At 34.4% G+C, this 21,724-nt stretch overlaps 1 protein-coding gene across 3 annotated transcripts in view; it reads left to right on the top strand.

The window, feature by feature from the left end:
* The window catches only part of BNIP2 (BCL2 interacting protein 2), a 26,716-nt gene extending 5,094 nt beyond the window's left edge, over positions 1-21,622 (top strand). Inside the window, exons 2-11 of one of the 3 annotated variants that reach the window (XM_059372044.1) lie at positions 2,814-2,920; positions 3,949-4,016; positions 4,974-5,141; positions 6,795-6,971; positions 10,666-10,768; positions 11,504-11,635; positions 12,981-13,067; positions 13,197-13,295; positions 14,050-14,085; positions 16,960-21,622. In XM_059372044.1, coding sequence (XP_059228027.1) covers positions 2,871-2,920; positions 3,949-4,016; positions 4,974-5,141; positions 6,795-6,971; positions 10,666-10,768; positions 11,504-11,635; positions 12,981-13,067; positions 13,197-13,295; positions 14,050-14,085; positions 16,960-17,011 — 972 coding nt within the window. In that variant the 5' untranslated portion in view covers positions 2,814-2,870 and the 3' untranslated portion in view covers positions 17,012-21,622. The remainder of the gene's footprint in view (positions 1-2,813; positions 2,921-3,948; positions 4,017-4,973; positions 5,142-6,794; positions 6,972-10,665; positions 10,769-11,503; positions 11,636-12,980; positions 13,068-13,196; positions 13,296-14,049; positions 14,086-16,959) is intronic. The other 2 variants (XM_059372045.1, XM_059372046.1) reach the window with 2 other exon arrangements.
* Positions 21,623-21,724: the final 102 nt, after the last annotated feature.

Genomic DNA, 21,724 nt, shown 5'->3' with positions numbered 1-21,724 from the left:
GATGCGGGGCTCGATCCCAGGACCCTGGGACCATGACCTGAGCCAAAGGCAGAGGCTTTAACCCACTGAGCCACCCAGGTGCCCTGGAAGAGACAGTTTTAAAGCTTTAGTAATAGAGTGTTTCAGTCTCACATGAGCATTAATTTCTAAGGGAATAAGCATTAAGTATTTGGGTTTGTTGGCCACAATTTGGGGGTCTTTATACTAGTTCTGTGTCCAGAATATAAGAGATTGGTAGGATAGGTATCTCTTTTTTATTTATTTTCTTCTCTACAGAAGTTGCCATCAGAGAACAATCAATGAAGTGATCAGTGAAGACTGTGTTGAGGTGTAGACTGTGTATTAGAAACAGAATGTGGTAAATTAAGTTAAGATCACTGTAATTTAGGTGTGTTTTCCAGTAATTTCTCAACATTGCCTGGCTCAGTGTTTTCCCAGAGAATTAAAAATGACTTACTCACATATATAAATACTGAGTTTTCCAAGCAAATATATTGGTGAAGAATAGAGCATTGGCCATTTTTTCTGTCCTTGAAAGTGGGTCCTCGAAAATTTAAACCTTTTGAGAACGTGTGAAACCGTTCCTTGAGTATAAGTAAGAATTCAAACTGAGAAGAGAGCCTCCCAGTCTTGGCAGAGATATAAATTTAGTTTACCATGTAAAAATCTAACACTTTAGAAAATTATCAGTGTAATTTTGTTGTTGTTCTAAGCATAATGCTTTTTCTGTATAGCTTTGTATATCTTTTGAGCATTGTAATGGCAGCAGATAAAGCAATTGTAAATCATGACCACATCTTTGTTTTATTTTTTAATTTTTTTATTCCAGTATAATTAACAGTCTTGTATTAGTTTCAGGTGTACCGTGTAATGATTCAGCAATTCTGTGTGTTACTCAATGCTCATGATGAGAAGTGTACTCTTAACCTTCCTTCACTCTTCCATTCATTTCCTACCCGCCTCCCCACCAGTTTGTTCTATGTAGTTAAGTCTGTTTTTTATCTATTTTGTTCATGTTTTGTTTCTTAAATTCCACATATGTGTGAAATCATATGGTATTTGTCTTTTTCGGATTTTTTTCACTTAGCATTATAGCCTCGAGATCAATCCATGTTGTTGCAAATGGCAAGATTTCATTCTCTTTTATGCCTGAGTAATACTCCAGTGTGTGGAGGCATCATGTCTTTGTTTTACAAAACTAATTGAAGTGAATGGCTGGCACCATTTGTTTTATTTGAAAAGTATTTTTAAAATTATATATACATGGTTTTAAAAGTCAGATAGGTTAGGATTTACTATGAAAAGTATCAGTCATTCTCCCCATCTCACTTTCTTTCTTCTTCCACTGGGACCAATCACTTCTTGCTTTGTTTAATACTTGTAGTGTTACTTTTTATCTCTTAAGAAATGCATGTTCTACTGCTTTAAAAAAAAAAAAAAAACAAACTTCAGTCATCTATTGACTTGCTTTAATGCAGCTGAACTAAATATTAGCTCATTTGTACCTCTTGTGCCCCTAAAGTTGTCACAGTTTTTGTGACATTAACCCGCTGATCTTTATGACTTCTTAAATGATATACTTAAACTTCCAGGTCTTATTCCATCAACCAAACCAATCTCTGCATTCTTCACTTTGTCAAGTGAGAATGTCAGGACCAACACCTCTCCTTGGACAGACTGAAACTAAAACTAAATGGCCTAGGTGAGCATGTGTAATTGCATGAACAGAAATAGTCACTAAGTCCATGCCTGAAAACATGCTGAACTACATGGGAAAAGTTTAGTGTAGATACAAAGCAAATCAAAATGTAGCATTCATTTACTGGATAGTTACTGAGTAGCCTTTTTTTTTAGTGACTCTGGAATGATGGAATTGAAACTACAGAAATGGAAGTATAGAAAACAGTGCACATATTAATTATGCTTCAGTTTAATAGTGTTAATTACAGGGAGACCTGATGGCTCAGTGGGTTAAGCCTCGTCTTTGGCTCAGGTCATGATCGTAGGGTCCTGTGATCAAGCCCCACATCAGGCTCCCTGCTCCCTGCTCCCTTCTCCCTCTCTCTGCCTTTTCCCCTGCTTGTGCTCACTCTCTCTCTGTGTCAAATAAATAAATAATATTTTTTAAAATGTCAATTAGAGGGCACCTGGGTGGCTCAGTTGTTTAAGAAACTGCCTTCAGCTCAGGTCATGATCCTAGAGTCCCAGGATCCAGTTCCATTCACATCAGGCTCTCTGCTTCTACCTCTGACCTCTCCCCTCTCGTGCTTGCTCTCTCTATCTCAAATAAATAAATAAAATCTTTAAAAAAATTAATTATATGTCAGTTTTTAAAAGATGCAGCACACATACCACTTGGCTTTACTGAATCATGAATGTAAATACAATTTGCTAATGTTCAATTTCTAGGATCAGCTTCTATCCAGAAGACAGAAAATTTAATTATGGGTCCAGAGTAAAGAATATATTTACTTTTGTTCCTTGTGCCTCACCCCCCCACACCTCAGATTCTTTCTACATTCTTAAAATTTAAATCACAACCTGGGACACACATGCATATATATAACTGAAAGCAGATATTTTTACTACACAATACCCTTACTACAAATGGTACTTACTTTACTAGAATATATATACCCTGATTTTCATTCTAATTCTTTTTTTTTTTTTTTTAATGGTAGTTGCAACCCAATAAATTGATTCCATGACCAGGGTGGAATGTGAATGAAGATTATTATAAGATTATTGCACCTTTTTAGCAGATAAAAAGGAACATGGAAAATATGTTGTCACAAATTTTCCTCTTTTCCCAGGGCATTGGCTCTCCGGATTATCAGGAGTTTGTAGTTGATATTGAATCTAAGCTGAGGATGGAAGGTGTGGAACTTAAAGAAGAATGGCAAGATGAAGATTTTCCAATGTGAGCAATGCTTTCAAATGAAAACAGATTTAAAACAAAACTTCAAAATGTCTTTACTAAGATGTCACTTATTAAGTGACTATTGAGCTTCTTACAGAAACCCAGTGTCAAAAAGTGTTCATTTGATACTAGAAAATGAAAATTCCTTTCCAGCAGTTAGATGAATTTTCCAGTATCTTATTTTCCACCAAATATATATGTGATCTTCCCATAATCTTTATTTTTGTTTTCAACATTTAAATGTAAAATGTTTGCTGTTATAAAGAATGCTTAAATGTGGTATTTCTAAATGAGTCTAAGGGCTTCCTGGGAGAAGGGATTCTTTAGATGTCTGTAAGAATTGTTAAATTTTCTGCTTCTATTTTAAAAGAAAGCTTACTAAATAAGGGTTTTTTAGATTATCCGGCCAGCTACTTGGACACGTTTGCATTTGTAGTTGTATTTGTATGGGTACCACTAGGTTAAGAGAAAAAGGGCAAAGGCAGACCATTGTGCTTTCATCCCATCTTGGTCAGAAGACCATCTCAGGGCACAGGAAGGTCCCTTAACAGTGGGAATATGGACAGCTGGTGGAAGTACCAAGTCACTACATAGCACATGGTGATAATAGGAATAATATAGAAATGCTGAGCTCAGAAGAATTGTAGCCCTCGTTGCCATCCTCTCACGTGAGGGACCATTTACCTTCACCACACATTGTATTTATTGTATTTCACATTAAGCTCATGCATTTGAGTTCTATTTTTTTTAGGTTGTTTGTAATTTTTAGGTTTGTTTTGTAGTTATACTTAAGAGCAGTTACATAAGGAAGTTATATCTACTTTTATGTGTTACTTACATAAATATGTAAATCATCTGACAGTCTGAAAATTTTGTCTTTAAAAGTCGTTTGTAAATTACTGAAGCTTAAGAAACCACTTTATTCAGTTTTCCACATAATTGGTTCTATGAGATATTTTTAATAGCTCTTTGAACTACAAAAAAGTTCTTTTAATTTGTGAATTAAAAATTTTGTCTGTATTTTCTAGACCTTTACCAGAGGATGATAGTATGGAAGCAGATGTATTAGCTGTAAGTGGACCAGAGAACCAGCCTGGTAAGAACTTGGCACTTGAGTTTCAATGAAATGGTGGATTTTATGCTATTTTTTTTAACACATTCTTTGTCAAGGAAAAAAAGTATACTCACTTTTTATTCTATTATACCGAGCCAAAGAGTAAGTGAATGTTTAAGAAAGCATTTTTTGAATGCTTTGGAAATTTAACATGCAAAAACATACCCTTGGGCTTGGGAAATTTCTATAGTAAAAGGTTGAGAGGAGATCATTTTTAGTGGTAAGTTGACTGTAATGTTTGCCTCTATTACTTAAAAAGATATATCCTTGCTGGAATGTGTTGTCTTTCCATGATGTAGAAGCAATAACGATCAAAATCCAAGGTTTGTAAATTAATGCTTTGGAATTATGTTTGATTCATGTTATTTTTCTCAAGAATGAAGTGATTAGAATTTTTCTCTAAATCGGGGCACCTGGGTGGCTCAGTCAGTTAAGCATCCTACTCTTGATTTTGGCCCAGGTCATGATTTCAAGGTCATGAGATCAAACCATGGGTTGGGCTCTGTACAGGGTGGTGGGGGGCTGCCTAAGATTCTTCCTTTCTCTCTGCCCCTCCCCCTGCTCACATACTCACACTCTCACTCTCTCAAAAATGTAAATATATTTTTAAGATTTTTATTTATTTACTTGAGAGAGAGGTAGAGAGTGTGAAAGGAGAGAGCAAGGGAGAGAGAGCGCATGAGCAGGGAGAGGAACAGAGAATGGGGGAGAAGCAGACTCCTCACTGAGCAGGGAGCCTGATTCACGGCTGGATCCCAGGACCCACCCTGAGATCATGACCTGAGCCAAAGGCAACTGCTTAACCGACTGAACCACCCAGATTCCTTAAAAAAATAAATATTTTTAAAATTTTTTTCTCCTATTCAACTTGAGCAAGTAAACATTCCTTCTAATCTGTTTTTCACTTTTTTTTTTTTTAACCCATTCCGTGCTCGCTAGAAGTTAATGGAAATAAAGTAAGAAAGAAACTCATGGCTCCAGATATTAGCCTGACCCTGGATCCTAGCGATGGCTCTGTGCTGTCAGATGATTTGGATGAAAGTGGGGAGATTGACTTAGATGGCTTAGACACGCCATCAGAAAACAGTAATGAATTTGAGTGGGAAGGTAAATGTTTCAGTGTTTTATCTGATCTTTATTAATGAATGTTTGTCTTTCTATACATATGTTTTTTGAATAGTAGTCTCATATTAGGATAATTGAAAACTTAAAACTTTATCTTGAACCTAAAATCAATGATTAAGGGATTTTGTTGACATATGAAGTTACTTTTTTTTTTAAAGTTCCTGCTATATTTTGTTACTAAGATGGGAAATTCTGCTGGCACTGAATATTCTCATCGCTTTCAAAACTGTTTTTAATAGGGTGGCTTTATTTTCTGTCTTAATTGCCCAGTATTGTGAAGTTATGTTTTTTCATGCTGCTCCCAAAATACTGCTTGATCATTATGGCATGTTCTTTTATTTAGTCAATCAGCTAAGAAAAAAGCTTTGAAGAGACATGTAACATAGGGAATATGCTAAAAGTAGTTAGGGGTTTGCAGAGAGGGAGCTTTGAAGGGAGTTTTTTTAGGGTGATGTTTTAATTAGGTTTGTCTATGATAGTACTGCACTATGTAAACAACCATCTTGAATTAATGTATACTCTTAGTCCCCAAACTTTATATTCCTTATTATTAGTTATTTGGAATTCAAAGGAATTGGCATCTGTTTTGCTTTGCATGTTTTCTTTAATTAGATAATTTCTGTGTATAGTATCTTTATATAGTTGTTTGTATATTCCATCTTTAGAATGATTTTTACTTGAAAGCAGTGTTTTAGCCCTATGTGTCTTATCTGCAGTAAAGAGTAAGATCCTTGATATACTGTATCTTTGTTCCTTTTCTCTTCCCTATTTTACTGGTTCAATAAGCAGTCCAGTAATAAGCAATATTTTAAAAAGATACTGAAATAGTTTTCTGCCTATGTGTTTTGTCTCTTCTTTCTTTAATGCTGCTGTAGTCATTTCCTGGAAGGATATTTTCCGTTAACAGCTTTATCTTGGAAACAAACAACTAACATGCCGTAGGTTCCCCTCCCCCCATCTTTTGGTAAGGACTACGATACTAAAATTTTGAAAATCATTACTTCATTTAAAATCCGCTAAAGTGCAATCTTGAACTATAAACTACACCTAATCATTGGTGCTTCTGCTTTGGCTAATGTCAATTTAAAATAGATGTTTGCATGTACACATCAGAATATTATCAGTAAATTTCTGCTCAATAAACCTGATCAAATGAGAAATAATCATTGACTGGTTAACCACTTTCTATCTGGTATTACAGTGTTTGGGGAATAATTTATGTGCTCAAGAACAAAAAACCAATTTGCTCTCAGTTACTTTAAATAACCCATAGTGGTAACTTCCAAGAATAGTGTTGTAAATAGAATCTGAACAGCATTGTAAGGCCAATGTACTAAGATTCTGATGGCTGTATGAATTATCTTTTTTGAACTTATGCACATACATTGCACTGTGAATTGCTTTCTGAAATAGCCAATACAAAAAAAGTTAACCATAATTTCCAAAAACATAAAATGGCTTCATTATCAATAACAAGCCTTTTCCTCTGTTACAGAAGTAGTACTTAAAATTCCATGGAAGGTATAATGAAATATTCTCTGAACAATCTAATTAGATAGTAAAGTGGTTAACATGTAATTTGATTTTTACTGTACAAATAACAATTTGTGATTCAAAAACCTTTTATTTTGACAGATGATCTTCCAAAACCCAAAACTACTGAAGTTATTAGGAAAGGCTCGATTACTGAGTACACAACAGCAGAGGAAAAAGAAGATGGACGACGCTGGCGTATGTTCCGAATTGGAGAACAAGACCACAGGGTTGATATGAAGGCAATTGAACCCTATAAGAAAGTTATCAGCCATGGAGGTAAGAGCTATCAAAGAGCATATTTTTTAGTGCAATATCAGAAATGTAAATGCCTAAAGAAACTCCTCTATCTTGAGTTAAAGATGTATATATAGTGAACATTTATCATGTCATTTTAGAAACAACAGGTTTGAAGTAAAAGGATAAAACTAAATTTAAAAATCATTAGTACATGCACACAGTATATTCAAAAGGTATAAGAATATACAGTGAAAACTGTTTTCTACCTGACCTCTAGACAACCCCGAAACTGGGGCTTTCTCTCCTTTTTTATGCATTTATAATTTATATATAGTGAAATGGTATAAATCTTTTTTGTAGCATTTGCAGTTTTTCCCCAGCTTCATGAGATATAATTGACATATTGTTAAGTTTAAGGTTAAAACATGTTGATCTGATACAATACATATTGCATAATAATTAGCCTTTCTTTTTTGTGGTGAGAACATTTAGGATCTATTCTCTTAGCAACTTTACATAATACAGTATTACTGTATATAGTCGTTACGCTGTGCATTAGATCCCTACAACTTACTCATCACGTAACTGTAAGTTTGTACCCTTTGACCAACATATCTTCTTTCCCCCTAGACCCTGGTAAACACCATTTTAGTCTCTGTTTCTAAGTTCGGTGTTTTTAGATTCTGCGTATAAGTGATACCATACAGTGTTTGTTTTTCTTCTTTCTGACTTTTTCACTTCGAATCTGAAAGGTAGGATTCAGTGAGTTTTGACAGATGCCCATAGAACCATATCACCTACAGCTAGACATGTAAAACATTTTCATTGCCCCCCAAAATTCTCTCAGACTCCTTCCCAATGAATACCCCCTTCCAGTAACCACTATTCTAATGTCTGCCCCCGTGATTACTTTTGCCTGTTCTAGAATTTCGTTTAACTGGAATCATATAGTATACCCTCTTTTGTTGACTTTTTTTTTGCTCAGCATGTTTTTGACATTTATCCATGTTGTTGCTTGTGTCTGTTGTTCATTCCTTTTCATTACTAAGTAGTATTTCATTGTATGGATAAACCACAGTTGGCTTATTCATTTTTCTTTTGATGGACTTATAAGTTGTTTCCTATTTGGGCCGTTATGATTAAAACTGCTTTGAACATTCTTGTACTTGTCTTTTTGTGTATATAAGTAAAACCTGGCATTTTAAACTATGACTCTTACTTTACATTAAAACCCTGAATATGTATGCCTGGGTGATTCAGTTGGTTAAGTGTCAGCCTTCTGCCTTTGGCTCAGGTCATGATCCAGTTGTCTTGGGATCTTGCCCCACATTGGGTTCCCTGCTCAGTGGGGAGCCTGCTGCTCCCCCTGCTTGTGCTCTCTTTCTCTCTCTGGCAAATAAATAAATAAAATCTTAAAAAAAAAAAAATCAAACAATAAAACCCTGAATAAATCATTTAGTTTTACCATAAAGTATAGAACTAGTCCATTCCACATTTTTATGGAGCACCAGCTTTGCATATTTGTAGGATATCCAAAAATACAAGGCTTCGTTTCTTAAATCACAAGTCAAATAGGAAAGGCTATGGGAGTATGATTATAACTTCTAACCATCCTGACCGTGCCATATATAGAAGTTTACCTAGACACTGTAAATAGCGTCAGAACGATAATGGTAGTCAAAATGCAAGTCACTCTCTAGAACATTTCTTTCCTTTTTTGTTTTTGTTTTTGTTTTAAAGATTTTATTTATTTATTTGACAGAGATCACAAGTAGGCAGAGAGGCAGGCAGAGAGAGAGGAGGAAGCAGGCTCCTTGCTGAGCAGAGAGCCCAATGCAGGGCTCTATCCCAGGACCCTGGATCATGACCTGAGCAGAAGGTAGAGGCTTAACCCACTGAGCCACCCTGGTGCCCCTCTAGAACATTTCTTTTCTTTTTTTTTTTTTTAATTTTTTATTTTTTATAAACATATATTTTTATCCCCAGGGGTACAGGTCTGTGAATCACCAGGTTTACACACTTCACAGCACTCACCAAAGCACATACCCTCCCCAATGTCCATAATCCCACCCCCTTCTCCCAAACCCCCTCCCCCCAGCAACCCTCAGTTTGTTTTGTGAGATTAAGAGTCACTTACGGTTTGTCTCCCTCCCAATCCCATCTTGTTTCATTGATTCTTCTCCTACCCACTTAAGCCCCCATGTTGCATCACCACTTCCTCATATCAGGGAGATCATATGATAGTTTTCTTTCTCTGCTTGACTTATTTTGCTAAGCATGATATGCTCTAGTTCCATCCATGTTGTTGCAAATGGCAAGATTTTATTTCTTTTTATGGCTGCATAGTATTCCATTGTGTATATATACCACATCTTCTTGATCCATTCATCTGTTGATGGACATCTAGGTTCTTTCCATAGTTTGGCTATTGTGGACATTGCTGCTATAAACATTCGGGTGCACGTGCCCCTTTGGATCACTACATTTGTATCTTTAGGGTAAATACCCAATAGTGCAATTGCTGGGTCATAGGGCAGTTCTATTTTCAACATTTTGAGGAACCTCCATGCTGTTTTCCAGAGTGGCTGCACCAGCTTGCATTCCCACCAACAGTGTAGGAGGGTTCCCCTTTCTCCGCATCCTCGCCAGCATCTGTCATTTCCTGACTTGTTTATTTTAGCCATTCTGACTGGTGTGAGGTGATATCTCATTTCTAGAACATTTCTTATTACGGAATCCTAATTCAAGAAAGGGGACCACATAGGTTAAACAGATTGCGGGGTTTTTTTGTTTTTTTTGTTTTGTTTTGTTTTTTATGTAGAGTCCTTTCTACTTAATTTACTTTCTGCCAAATGCATTCCCCTCTGTATTTCTATAGTCTTCATTCATCTGAAAGCAAATCACTTGAATGTTTGCATTTACATTATTCCGCCTAATTTAATTCTATTCAGATGAAGAAAACAGGATAATCTGGATCAGGAAGTTCACAGTCTTGGATTAATTCAGCCAGTTCATAGGAAACAAGTTGTGAGACCTGCCTCATGGTTTAAACCTAGTATCTTTCAAAAAGAGTGCTTTATTTATATTAGGGGGAAATAATTAGGACCATTTTATGCTATTGAATTATAGCAATGTGTTTTGTGACTAAGAGATTGAGATAGATGCTAGTGTACTTGAAGTGTTTAAACCTTTTCAGTGCATGTTTGTTAACAATGGAAATGAAAGTTAAAACAATGTTACTAGATACGAGAGATTATAACAAACATATACATTTTAACACTTTTTCTTCAGTTAAAATTGCCAGAGATGTTATTGTAGTTTTCATTATTCTAGAATCTCCAAAATGCTAGGCATTGTTGAGTGTAAAGGTATTTTTTCAGAAGCATCCACTTTAACCATAAATTGCATAAGAGTGTTGCAGATGTCTTCATATTATGCCTGCTTGGATTATATCACTTCTTTTGTCTGTTTACTAAAATAATACTGGCTTTCTGATTATGCTACTTTAAATGGGTTTCTGGTTTTTATGCCCACTATTTCCTCTTCAGATTTTATTCTCATTTTGAGAAGAGGGGATTTAAAGATCTATAAGGCTCTATAAGGTTAAAAACGAAACCATGTTTTTTGATCAAAAAATTTGTGGAACATGAACCACTATAATCTGTCAGCTGTACAGATTTCCTCTGCAAAAGTAAAATCATGCTGGTGTTTTTATCTTTGACTTAATTTTCAGGATATTACGGGGATGGATTAAATGCCATTGTTGTGTTTGCTGTCTGTTTTATGCCTGAAAGTGGTCAGCCTAACTATAGATACCTGATGGACAATCTCTTTAAGTAAGTATACCTTCACAGAAAAATGTGGACAGAATTCTCGGTTAATTAGATCTCCAGCTTAAGGAAGTGAACTTTGCCTGGGAGAAGATTATAATTATCCCCATTCCAGTTCTTTAAGTCCTTATTCTTTGGCATTATAAAAGTATGCATTTTCCAACTCAACAGGAAAATTACCAGTTTAAAACTGGAATGGATATTTCAGATTATCTGTTCTAACTTCTTTATTTTACATTAAATGTAAAGAAATTATTTTTATCTCAAAATCATATGGCTAAATGCATTTACTCCCAAAAAGCCAAATGTAACTGAACTGACTCAATTCTATTTCCACAGAGTCATTCTATTTCTTAAGTTAGTGGTATTTTTTAAAAAAAACTTACTGGGAAAATTTCAAACTTATATGAAGGTAAAAGAAGTGTATTGAATATTTGTGTATAAATCAAACGCTTCCACAGTTAATAGGTTTATACTTCATTCCCAAAATGTATACTCTTCCATTGTATAACTTTGAAGCAAGTCCCAGAAATCATGTCAGTTCATCCATAGACTTTTAAACGTGTATTTCTAGAAGGTAACTCTTTTAGAGTTACATATTCATAATACCAACTATAACAGTTCTGAAATTTTAATTGGTTTTGCTGTCACTGAAGGGAAGGAAGAGCATTATATAATTTGGATAATTTTCTTGGTTCTGCAAAGTAGTACTTAAGGCTTAAACTCAATTTGTCTTTATAGGTATGTTATTGGCACTTTGGAGCTATTAGTAGCAGAAAACTACATGATAGTTTATTTAAATGGTGCTACAACTCGAAGGAAAATGCCCAGTCTGGGATGGCTCAGGAAATGCTATCAGCAAATTGATAGAAGGTATTGTAAATACACATTGAAAGCTAGTCTGAATAATTTTTTTTTTTAGAAGAATTTTCTTTTTTTTTTTTAAAGACTTTATTTATTTGACATACAGAGATCACAAGAGAAGCAGGCAGAGAGAGGAGGAAGCAGGCTCCCTGCTAAGCAGAGAGCCCGATGTGGGGCTCGATCCTGAGCCAAAGGCGGAGGCTTTAACCTACTGAGCCACCCAGGCACCCCAGTCTCAATAATTTTTATAATAGCTTTATTCAATTTTATTTCCTGTCGTCACCTAAGGGCACTATAAATTATACTTGTAAATTTTATAACACATTTCTGTTTTCTCAGTTCAGTATTTTAGAATATCATGAAAAATTAGTTTTGATCTGTTTAATAAAGAATAATCCCTTAAAACAAAACTATAAAATGGTCCTTTTTTTCTCCTTATTTGTACCACATTGAACATTTCCCTATAACTTGTATTTTAGGAAAGAATGAAGAACTTAATACATTTCCTATTTTAGTACATTCTGAATTTTGCCTAACTCATAGTGCTTAGCATATTTTATGGTTTTTAAGATGCTTAGCCATAATCTTACTTTGGAATCAGCTCTAGGGAGTGTATTCTCCTCAACAGTTAGTCATCAATGCTAATGGGAGGAACTTCGAATCTCCAGTTGGTTTGATTTAAGCTATAGCTAACTTGAACTAGTTTAATGAACTCAGATTCATTAATAGGTTTCTCTAAATATCTAAACATTGCATGGGCTAGTTCTTAACGATTTAAAAAAAAAAATCCTTAATGGTCACTTTACTTAAGTGTGGAATATGCATAATAAAACAGCAGGGTTTTTTTGGTCATTTTAAGTCATTCAGGGTAATGCCGGTAATTTTTATTCAGAATTTTAGACTCTGATTTACATTTCCTGTTCTTGTGGCATAATGCCTTTCATGGTGTTGAAGAAATGAGTACCAGTTCCCCTCTCATCCTGAAAAATGAAATTTCGTATTCAGTATTGTCCTCTACCCCTGGTTGACAGAATTCTAAAGACAAGTGAATATATCTAGGAGACATTTAACAACAGGCTATACTGTGGACATAAATTTAGCCAAATGCAGTAAAGCTCATCTCGTAGCAGTAGAAAAGACCATCAGAATTCAAGAGTGTATTTCCTTGTCTTTAGGAATATCATATCTAAATGAACTTCTGGATGAGGAGTGTGTGTGTGTGTGTGTGTGTGTGTGTGTGTGTAAAGTTGCACATACTTAATGATGTCTTACCTTTTTTCCTAGCATTAGAATTTATAGAGCTTTAAAATTTTTGTTTCCTTTCCTTTCCTTTTTTTTTTTTTTTTAACTCCAGGTTACGGAAAAACCTAAAATCACTAATCATTGTACATCCCTCATGGTTTATCAGAACACTTCTAGCTGTCACAAGACCCTTTATTAGGTAATTTTCTGAGAGTCATTGACTTAAAAAAAAAAAAAAAAAGAAACAAAACACCAGCTCCTTATGTGAATTTCTTGTCAGTTCTGTTGGTCAGAATATTGAGGTAATTATCTTTATTTTCTTCCATAGCTCAAAATTCAGCCAAAAAATTAGATACGTCTTTAATTTGGCAGAACTAGCGGAACTTGTCCCCATGGAATATGTTGGCATACCAGAATGCATAAAACAGTATGTTTTGTTTTATTTCTTTAATTGTATTGGATCTTTATATATTGATGTGCAAGAGGTAAATATTTTTCAATACTCCTCCTTTTCACTTCCTGTATGATAAATATTTTGTAACTGCTCTTGTTTTTGTAGCTAAGGAAAAGGGAAAGAAGCCATTTTCCAGCACCTTCCCCATACTGTTTTCTTCAGGCCATCACCTGAGGAAGCAGGAAGGATTATATCTGGTTGTAGTTAATTTTTATTTTTAAAGACTATTTCTTTTTAAAGACTATTTGCAATCTTAAGAGGTGATTTCCTGATCAGTCAGTACTAAAGAACATTCTCCATACTTGAACATGCTGTTCTCCAAATTTGAGTAAATTCATCCATGCGCTGAATAATCCTATTACTGGCGAAATATATTATTTATATCAGCCTAACCTTGGTTCATTCCAGTGGCTGGAATATGTTCTGTTTACTGAATTCACCTCCCATCTAATTTTTTAAAAGGATTTGGTAGAAGGCTATTAACATAAATCCTTGAACATTGCTCTGCTGTAGTGTCGAAAAAGTTTTTTGGTCTACTGATTTGAGGTTTAGTCTGTTGAATGTGTAAAGCGAGATTTCTTAGATCAATTTTGACTTTCTACATAGTGTGTTAAATAGTTTTGGTTTTGCCTGCAGACTTATATGAGTTTATTGTCAGTGCCTTTTTTTCAAGTTTTGTTTATCTTCATAACATGTATATTTACTGAAATAACTCTTCCCTACCAAGGTATGAAGAAGAAAAGTTTAAAAAGAAACAAAAAAGGTATATGCACACCTTGACTGGGTTGCATCTAGACTAGTCCATTTGCATTGCACAGACTAACTCTTCCTTATTGGTTGGTTAGCTTGTAGACAAAGATAACAGCATTTGTAAATATAAACATACCCCAGAATTCAAATATAGAGTGAATCTGAAGTTCCTGATGCTGAATATGGCTTGGATTCACCCTGTTCTAACATCATATATTAATGCCCATGAGGAATTAAAGGCCGTAGCCCCTCCTTACTCCTTCATGTTACAGGTACTGATTGCAAAACCAAAGAAACTGCTAAGAAAACTATTTGGAAAACCAATTACTTCTAAGACTTTTTTATTTGTTTCACCATTTTACTTATATGTCTAACTAGTGCTTTTGATAAATATATATGTACTCTTCTAAAGAAATAGTTTATTTCCCTGGGGTTTATGAGTATATTTGCAATGCACATATTCTTTGGCTAACCAACATTGATTTCCCTATACGCTTAAACGGCCTGCTAACCAGTCAAATTCTACATATGATAAAATACCTAAAATTCAGTAATATACTGTTAAATAGTTAAACACTCTGCTTTCCATCTTTAATTTTGAATACTTCTGCTTTGAGCATAACAAACTATTAGCTATTAATATCTCGGCATAGAAGATGAAAGGCAAGGTATAAAAGAGTTACCATTATTTATTTATTTATTTATTCATTTATTTATTTATTTATTTTTTAAAGATTTTATTTATTTGACAGAGAGAGATCAAAAGTAGGCAGAGAGGCAGGCAGAGAGAGAGAGAGGAGGAAGCAGGCTCCCTGCTGAGCAGAGAGCCCGATGCGGGACTCGATCCCAGGACCCCGAGATCATGACCTGAGCCGAAGGCGGCAGCTTAACCCACTGAGCCACCCAGGCGCCCAAGAGTTACCATTTTAAATAGCAATTTAGAACAGTGTAGGATTTGGAGCTGACTTGTTAATGGATTTTTTTTTTTTTTAAATAATGACAAATTAGCAAAACAGCTTTAGTATAGTCTTTCTTATTGTATGTAGTTATTACCATTTTGACCATTCTAAGGAAACAATTATAAGGAACTAATTCTTTGAACACATTTTGACTGTGTTGATGAGCAAGAATTCAGTTGACCATGTGATGGAACCATAGCTCTACATTTTTATAGGACACTTAACAGTTTAATGAACATTTTTACATAGAGATGTGGATGGTAATTTTAGATATTGCTGATTTTTTTTTTCCCCTTTCTAGGCACTGGTGTACACTTGCCAGACAGATAACTGAAATTAAAAATACAATCTTTAACTGTATAATGAAGCCAAATGCTTCATGGATTTCAAAATGAATTGCCTTTGTTGATAAAATCCGCTGTATTGTGCCTTTTTACAAAGTTCTTAGTATTTAGTTACCTGGAATTTAGGCATCAGAAAAATAGTGGAACTATACTTTTTATTTAATATATTGTTTGATACCTATCAATACTATTTTATCTTGAGTTTTTCTTTTTCTTTTTTTTTTTTTTTGTCTTGTTTAACTGTAATAGAATCACTACGTATATCTTTCAGACACTTGTTAGTTTTGGCATGGTTTGTTAGTCTTAAAAAAAACAATAAATCATTGTCAGCTTGAAGATGGTAACATTCAAGTTTTAAAAATAAAGGAGCATTTTTTTTTTAAAGGAGAATATTTTTTAAAATGTAACAGAGGCTGTGTGTGGAGGAGCTTACTTAAGGTGACATCTCTCTGATGAGTACCGGGCATAAGGAGGATTCAAAACTCCGTGTGCACACACGGTAGTGTCAAATGTTGTAACTGTTTCTTTCAAACGACTCAGTGCAAGTGTGGCCAGAGAGAGTGCAGCTGTTAAAGTGTTTGAATGTAGTTGAAAAATCAAGTAATTGTGAAAATAGTTCATAAGAACTAATTTAACAGATTTCAGATGTTGAAAAGACCGGATGTATATTGCATGCCTTATCGAGACTATATACCTCTTATATTTTTGATACCAGCATAAAAAATGTTTTTAAATGTTATTAATTTGACTTTACACAGACCAAGACTTTTAGGTTTCATTCACTGATGTTCAGGTGCTCCTAGTAATGGGTGGTGATGATCAAAAATTGGAAACAAGTGTGAAGAGTATCTTCATATATTGTACCAAGTTTTAAACTCCCCTCCATCAGTAATTCAGACTAGTAAAAAGAGTAATAGACTGTTGTATATTATTTTTAAAGTGTTGTTTATAGTTGTGTTGTAATTACATAATTCTTCTAATCCCCACTTGCCTAAATTTTGGTCTCTATGCAACCCACTCTAATTCAGTTCGATTTTTAACCACATCTAGATATTTCCAATTATTTGATGGCTTCTTACTATCAAAATAAGTGAAAAGCATTTACATTCTATGTATACTAATAAAAAATTTTGGAGAATCATTTCTGTAAATATGCATTTTTATCACTGAATTTAAAAACATGGATCATTTGGTGACATTTTAGTATGTCAGTTAACAAAATCATTTTTGAGGGAGTTGTTTTTCCTGCCACTCTCTAATCAATTAGATCCCAGCCATGCTACAGTTTAAGATTTTAATATACCTGTTGCAATTTAACTTTTAATAAAACTCTGAGCTTTTGTGTACAGTATTCAGTAATCTTCAAAGAAACAACAAGCACATTTCTTGTCAGTGTCCTCTTGTCTTTAAAAATTATCTTTCCTGGTTGGGGAAATGTTTGGTAACTTTTTTACTATGTCTGCTTCTTTGCAAAGCTTTGTTTTTAACAGAATAATATTCTATGCTAAAAGTAGTCACAATTTTTAGAAAGAAAATTGTTTAGTTGCTAGTGTCTTATTATCTCTATTGTTTTTCATTAAACAGAGTTGATCAAGAACTTAATGGAAAACAAGATGAACCGAAAAGTGAACAGTAAGTTTGGTGTCTAGTCCAAACAAGACTGAAGAATGTGCTGATGAAGCAGTGCTCTTTTTTGCATTTATAATGCATTTATTGGCCCTGATTTTTATGTAATCTGTTACAAAATTGACTCTTCCTTACTGGACTTTTGTATAAGGGACTGTTCACTGCTGTATTGGTTTGCAAATCTCTTGAATTTAGCTCCTTATTAGCTAATTATATTGTAATCATTTTGTATTTTATATTGCTAAATAGCAGAGAACCACACTTTATATAAAGCGGTTTTTGCATTTGTTTGTTGAATGATGCATCATCTTCAGTAAACTATTTATATGCCTAAATGGTAAAGGAAAGAGATAATATATATTTTTGTTTCTGAGCAATATTTTTTAATGTATACCTGTCTTGTGGAAGAATATGCAGGTAAATAAGACCATGATTTGTAAAGTGCATGTTTGAATTTTTGTTCTTGTAAATGGTTAGATACATTTCCTGGGTAACTTAGAAAACAGAGTTGCTCATAAGGTGAGGGACAGTTAAACTGGTTCTCATGAATACCCAAAGGTCATGTACATAATCTAAGAAGATTAAGATTAATACTATCCTAACCTTTTTTCCCCCTCATTTATTACTGTTTCTTAATTCAGAAGCACAGATACAAATGTATTGCACACATTTTCCTTTTTAAACTTTAAAGACAAGTCAAAAAGCCATTTTTAGAACTACACAATTTAAGAGGCTAAGAAGTGGGGTTTGTATATATGTATATATGGGATGTTTTATCTTCTGGCCAAAAGTCAGAACTTTATAAAAATTTTAGGTCTGTTCACTAATGTGAAATAAGCTTGTGTGTCCAGGGTATCACTCTCCAGAATATGTGAGTGCAGTGTAGTGTTCAGAGAATGTGATGAGTTACTCACTGTCACTATTTTTCTGTAGAAAATAGGGGCTGCTTTTTAACTGCTCTCAGTGTGGGCACTTTACCAAAATACTTCTGTATCGGTTACTGAAACTTTATAGCAGAGGTTCAGGTGTTTGACCTTGTGGAATCATGTTGACAGTACTGTAAATTTAAGTTATTTTATAAGTCTTAGAGCATCATTACATTATGCTGTTTTGGACAATATGGGATATAAGCATATAAACTTTTCATTTAATTTGGTAAGTACCTTGACTCTACATTGAAATACATTGTACTGAGGTGCCCAAACAGAACTTAATAACCCACAAAATCATCCTAAAACAACAGATTGATCTGATAGTATCATCTGCTTGTGTGACTCATACACACGTGGAAAAATTAGTATCCTCCAAATTTAAGGGTACTACCACACCCCAGCCCTTCCTGTAAGGTAATTTATAAAAGAATGTGCTAGAATAGCAAAATGAAGCAGATGAGAGCTAAGCTTTTAGGATTTATTCTGCCCTAGACTGAACACACATATGGCTTTTACCATTGCCATTTTTCATACAAAGTTTCTACTAAAAAAGAGAATTTTCCTTTACTTTTTGTCCTCTTTGGTTATAGACTTGGCATGCTAAACTAAGTCCAGTTATGGGAGATGCTGGAGGATTCCCAGGATGAGGTGTTCCTCAGCAGTCTTCTAACTTAACTTGAATCCAGCAGCCATAGGCAGATCCTAAACTGATGTTATTATATCAAATAAAGCCAAAACCATTATTGCTTGCTCAAACCTTAGAGAAATTTTGTGTTGAAAAAGCAAACTAACAATAACAACTTAGGCATTCCTTCGGAATTTACCATGTGAGAATTATGAATAAAGGATCAATGAATTTAATTGTGATTAGAGTCTATATTTATAGAGCTCTTTAAGCAGTCTTTTCTCTATACATATTTATCCTGTTCAAAATTTGCTGAACTTCTTACATAGGTGGTTTTCCTCCACATAAAGTACACAGTTCTTCAGGGTCAACAGTTTATTGCCTTTATTCACTTTTGCTTTTGCAAGCATTGCCCCTAACTATAGATACAACTTGTTGCAAAAGTGGTGCATGTTCCTAAATATTTTTTTAAAGTACAAATAACCTTAATCTGTTAGAACATGAAAATTCAGAGGAAACAGTGGTAACACTTGGGATATAATGAAAGGCATGTGTTGTGAATCAGTGGATTAAAAGACACCTGCTCTACCCGACACCTGGTATAGGGACAGGTCCCCTAATAAATGTTTCATAACTGTAAGGCTTAAGATCATAACTAATAGGTTAGAGGAAAAGCATTTAGGAAGTTTGTTATTTGTAATTTATCACTATGTGACATTCCTCCCATAGCATTCAATTTTAATTTTCCATTGCTGATTGAAATGAAAGTACATAAAATTATATTATTTTATCTGTCTCCTGGGGTCATGGATCTAACTTAACTGGTTTAATTTTATTTTTGCCACTATATTTTGTTATACTTGGTCTCAAGTGTCTCTTTTTAATCCAAAGTTTCTCATACATATAATTTACCTTTGTTCTGCTTGGTTATATTCCTAGTAGCACCAAGAAAACTGCTACATTGGCCTCCTACTTGAAGCTTAATAGCCTTTAACTCAGTTCATGGCATGGAAGGATAGGATCCTAAGGAGGGCCTAGTGGGGTAGTTTGAAAGGAAGATAACAAGGAAGTAAGAGAAAGAACTTTAGAGTTTAGAGTGGCTGTTATTTCAGGTGGCACTGAATGTGTCCCTGTTAAGGGAAGTACCGTGTATGGCATCTCTTTGCACCATCTAACAGGCTTTCTTGTGTCCAACAGGAAAACCTGCAGTCTTCACATAGAATATGTGAAATAAGACTGGAGTGAAGAGTGCAAAGGCTGACAATACCTCTAAAGAGAATTTATATTCTCTCTGCTTTGTCTCTTCACACAGAAGCAAATTTGAACAGAGAGGGTCAACAATTACAATGCTCAGATTAAAGTTTAGGGCTAGATTATTTTTCATATTTTATGAAACAAACATTAATGTAGTCTTCCAAAATGAATAGCACTATTTGGTAACTGCACTGAATACTGAAATTTTCTGATTGTATATCAGTAGCTAGAATTTCTTCAACTATAACTTCAGAATTTAAAAAAGTCAAGGATCTGATTTTTGATAGAAACTTCTTGTAGATGATTATAGTGTTATTATTTGGCTATTTTTATGTGAGAGCTCAGGGAATTTGGAAGTATTTAATTTAGTGCAGAAGTGGCTTTTTTAGATTTCTTCAATTGAGAGGTAAATTAGCATTAGGGTGTTATTGGTTAGAACAGGCCAGTTTCTTGTTGAGATCAGTAAAGGTGTGTATATTAGGTGACAGTAGCTTCATTCTTTTCCCTGTGTTATATGTGGAAATGGCTAACATTGCTCAGTCAGAAGGGAGAAGATAGGCTGAAAATAGAAATTTGCTAATCCATTCCATCATGTTTTCTTTCTTACTTTTTTTCAAATATTTAGATATTTAAGAAATGGATCACAAACCTCAAAAGGAAGGAATAGAGGAGAGTTAATATGCTTATTAGTTACACCACCTATTCTGTTAGAGTTTATCCTTGTCACAGGGAACAGGTATTGTGTGATTGGAGTCACTAGGAGAAAGCCTGAAGAGTTTGGACTCGCCCAAGAAAGTCAGCTAGTACGGGAAGTGGGAGATTTTCTACTCAGTGTTCTAATAGTACAGAAGAATTACCTGGGATCCTTTCACTCACCTCTACCCCAGTCGCAAGATTCTGAATGAATAAGAATCAGATCAGTTTCTTTTGAAGTTCTAAATGGTACTTGAAAATAAGTATTGTGTTGAACATGAGGAGTGACACTAAAATTTGAACATAGCTGTTATTTTCTTGCAACTGTATATGATAGATCTATTTAATTTCTTATGTTTTGAGAATTACTTTTAAGGATGCTATGAAAAGTTTGCATAAGGCACTTAAAAACCTGATGAAAATCAAGGGTTTAATTAAGGTTTCAGATCGATAAGGAATAATGTTGCGCTGTTTGCTTCATATAGCTGTCTGATTCTATCTTGTAAGACCTTCTACAGGAGATTAAAACATGTACATTTTGGAATCTTTGTGCTTTCACAATCAGTGTGGCTAAGGAGGAACTTGGAAAATAATACCAATTAGCTATTCCACTGCACTTTTTATATACACGAGCTTTCTAAAGTTACATCCCATAAACCATTTATTTACATAAACCTAGCTAGCAAATGTTGGAGGTGTGTTCAGGGCCACTGACTTGCACAGTCCATAGGACACTATTCACATAGAACACAATTAATTCAGAGTGAGTTAGACACCTACACACTTAGATACAGATTTCAAAAATTCAAGTATCTTTTTTAATATAAGTTCACATGCTGCCATTTAGACAGAGTGTGCTGTGATCATTTCACTGCTATTCAGTTGATGTTGCCTGGCTTGGTGCTGTCATTTTACAGCGTGAGAAATTCAGTTCTGATGACTGTGCAAGATGTTGATGTGATCCCTGTAAGAAATAATAGGGTTGTCGTGATTTACTAAGGAGATGTAATATTTTATTTTCCTTTGACTTGTTAGGAATATGGTAACTTGTGTCCTGATTTGTTGCACATCATATTTTTGCAACATTAATGAATTTAAATAAATTAATTGGAAAGTTTGTTTTTGACTCATTTTTATCACACTTTTTTTTGGGGGGGGTCTTCTCTTAGGCTACTAAATGTTTACACTGAGTTATCTCATAAGCCTTTCAAATAGTTTA

This window comes from Mustela nigripes, chromosome 13 (genome assembly GCF_022355385.1).
Source record: "Mustela nigripes isolate SB6536 chromosome 13, MUSNIG.SB6536, whole genome shotgun sequence".
In the NCBI taxonomy this organism is placed as follows: Eukaryota; Metazoa; Chordata; class Mammalia; order Carnivora; family Mustelidae; genus Mustela; species Mustela nigripes.
This window is presented reverse-complemented; position numbering and strand designations above follow the sequence as displayed.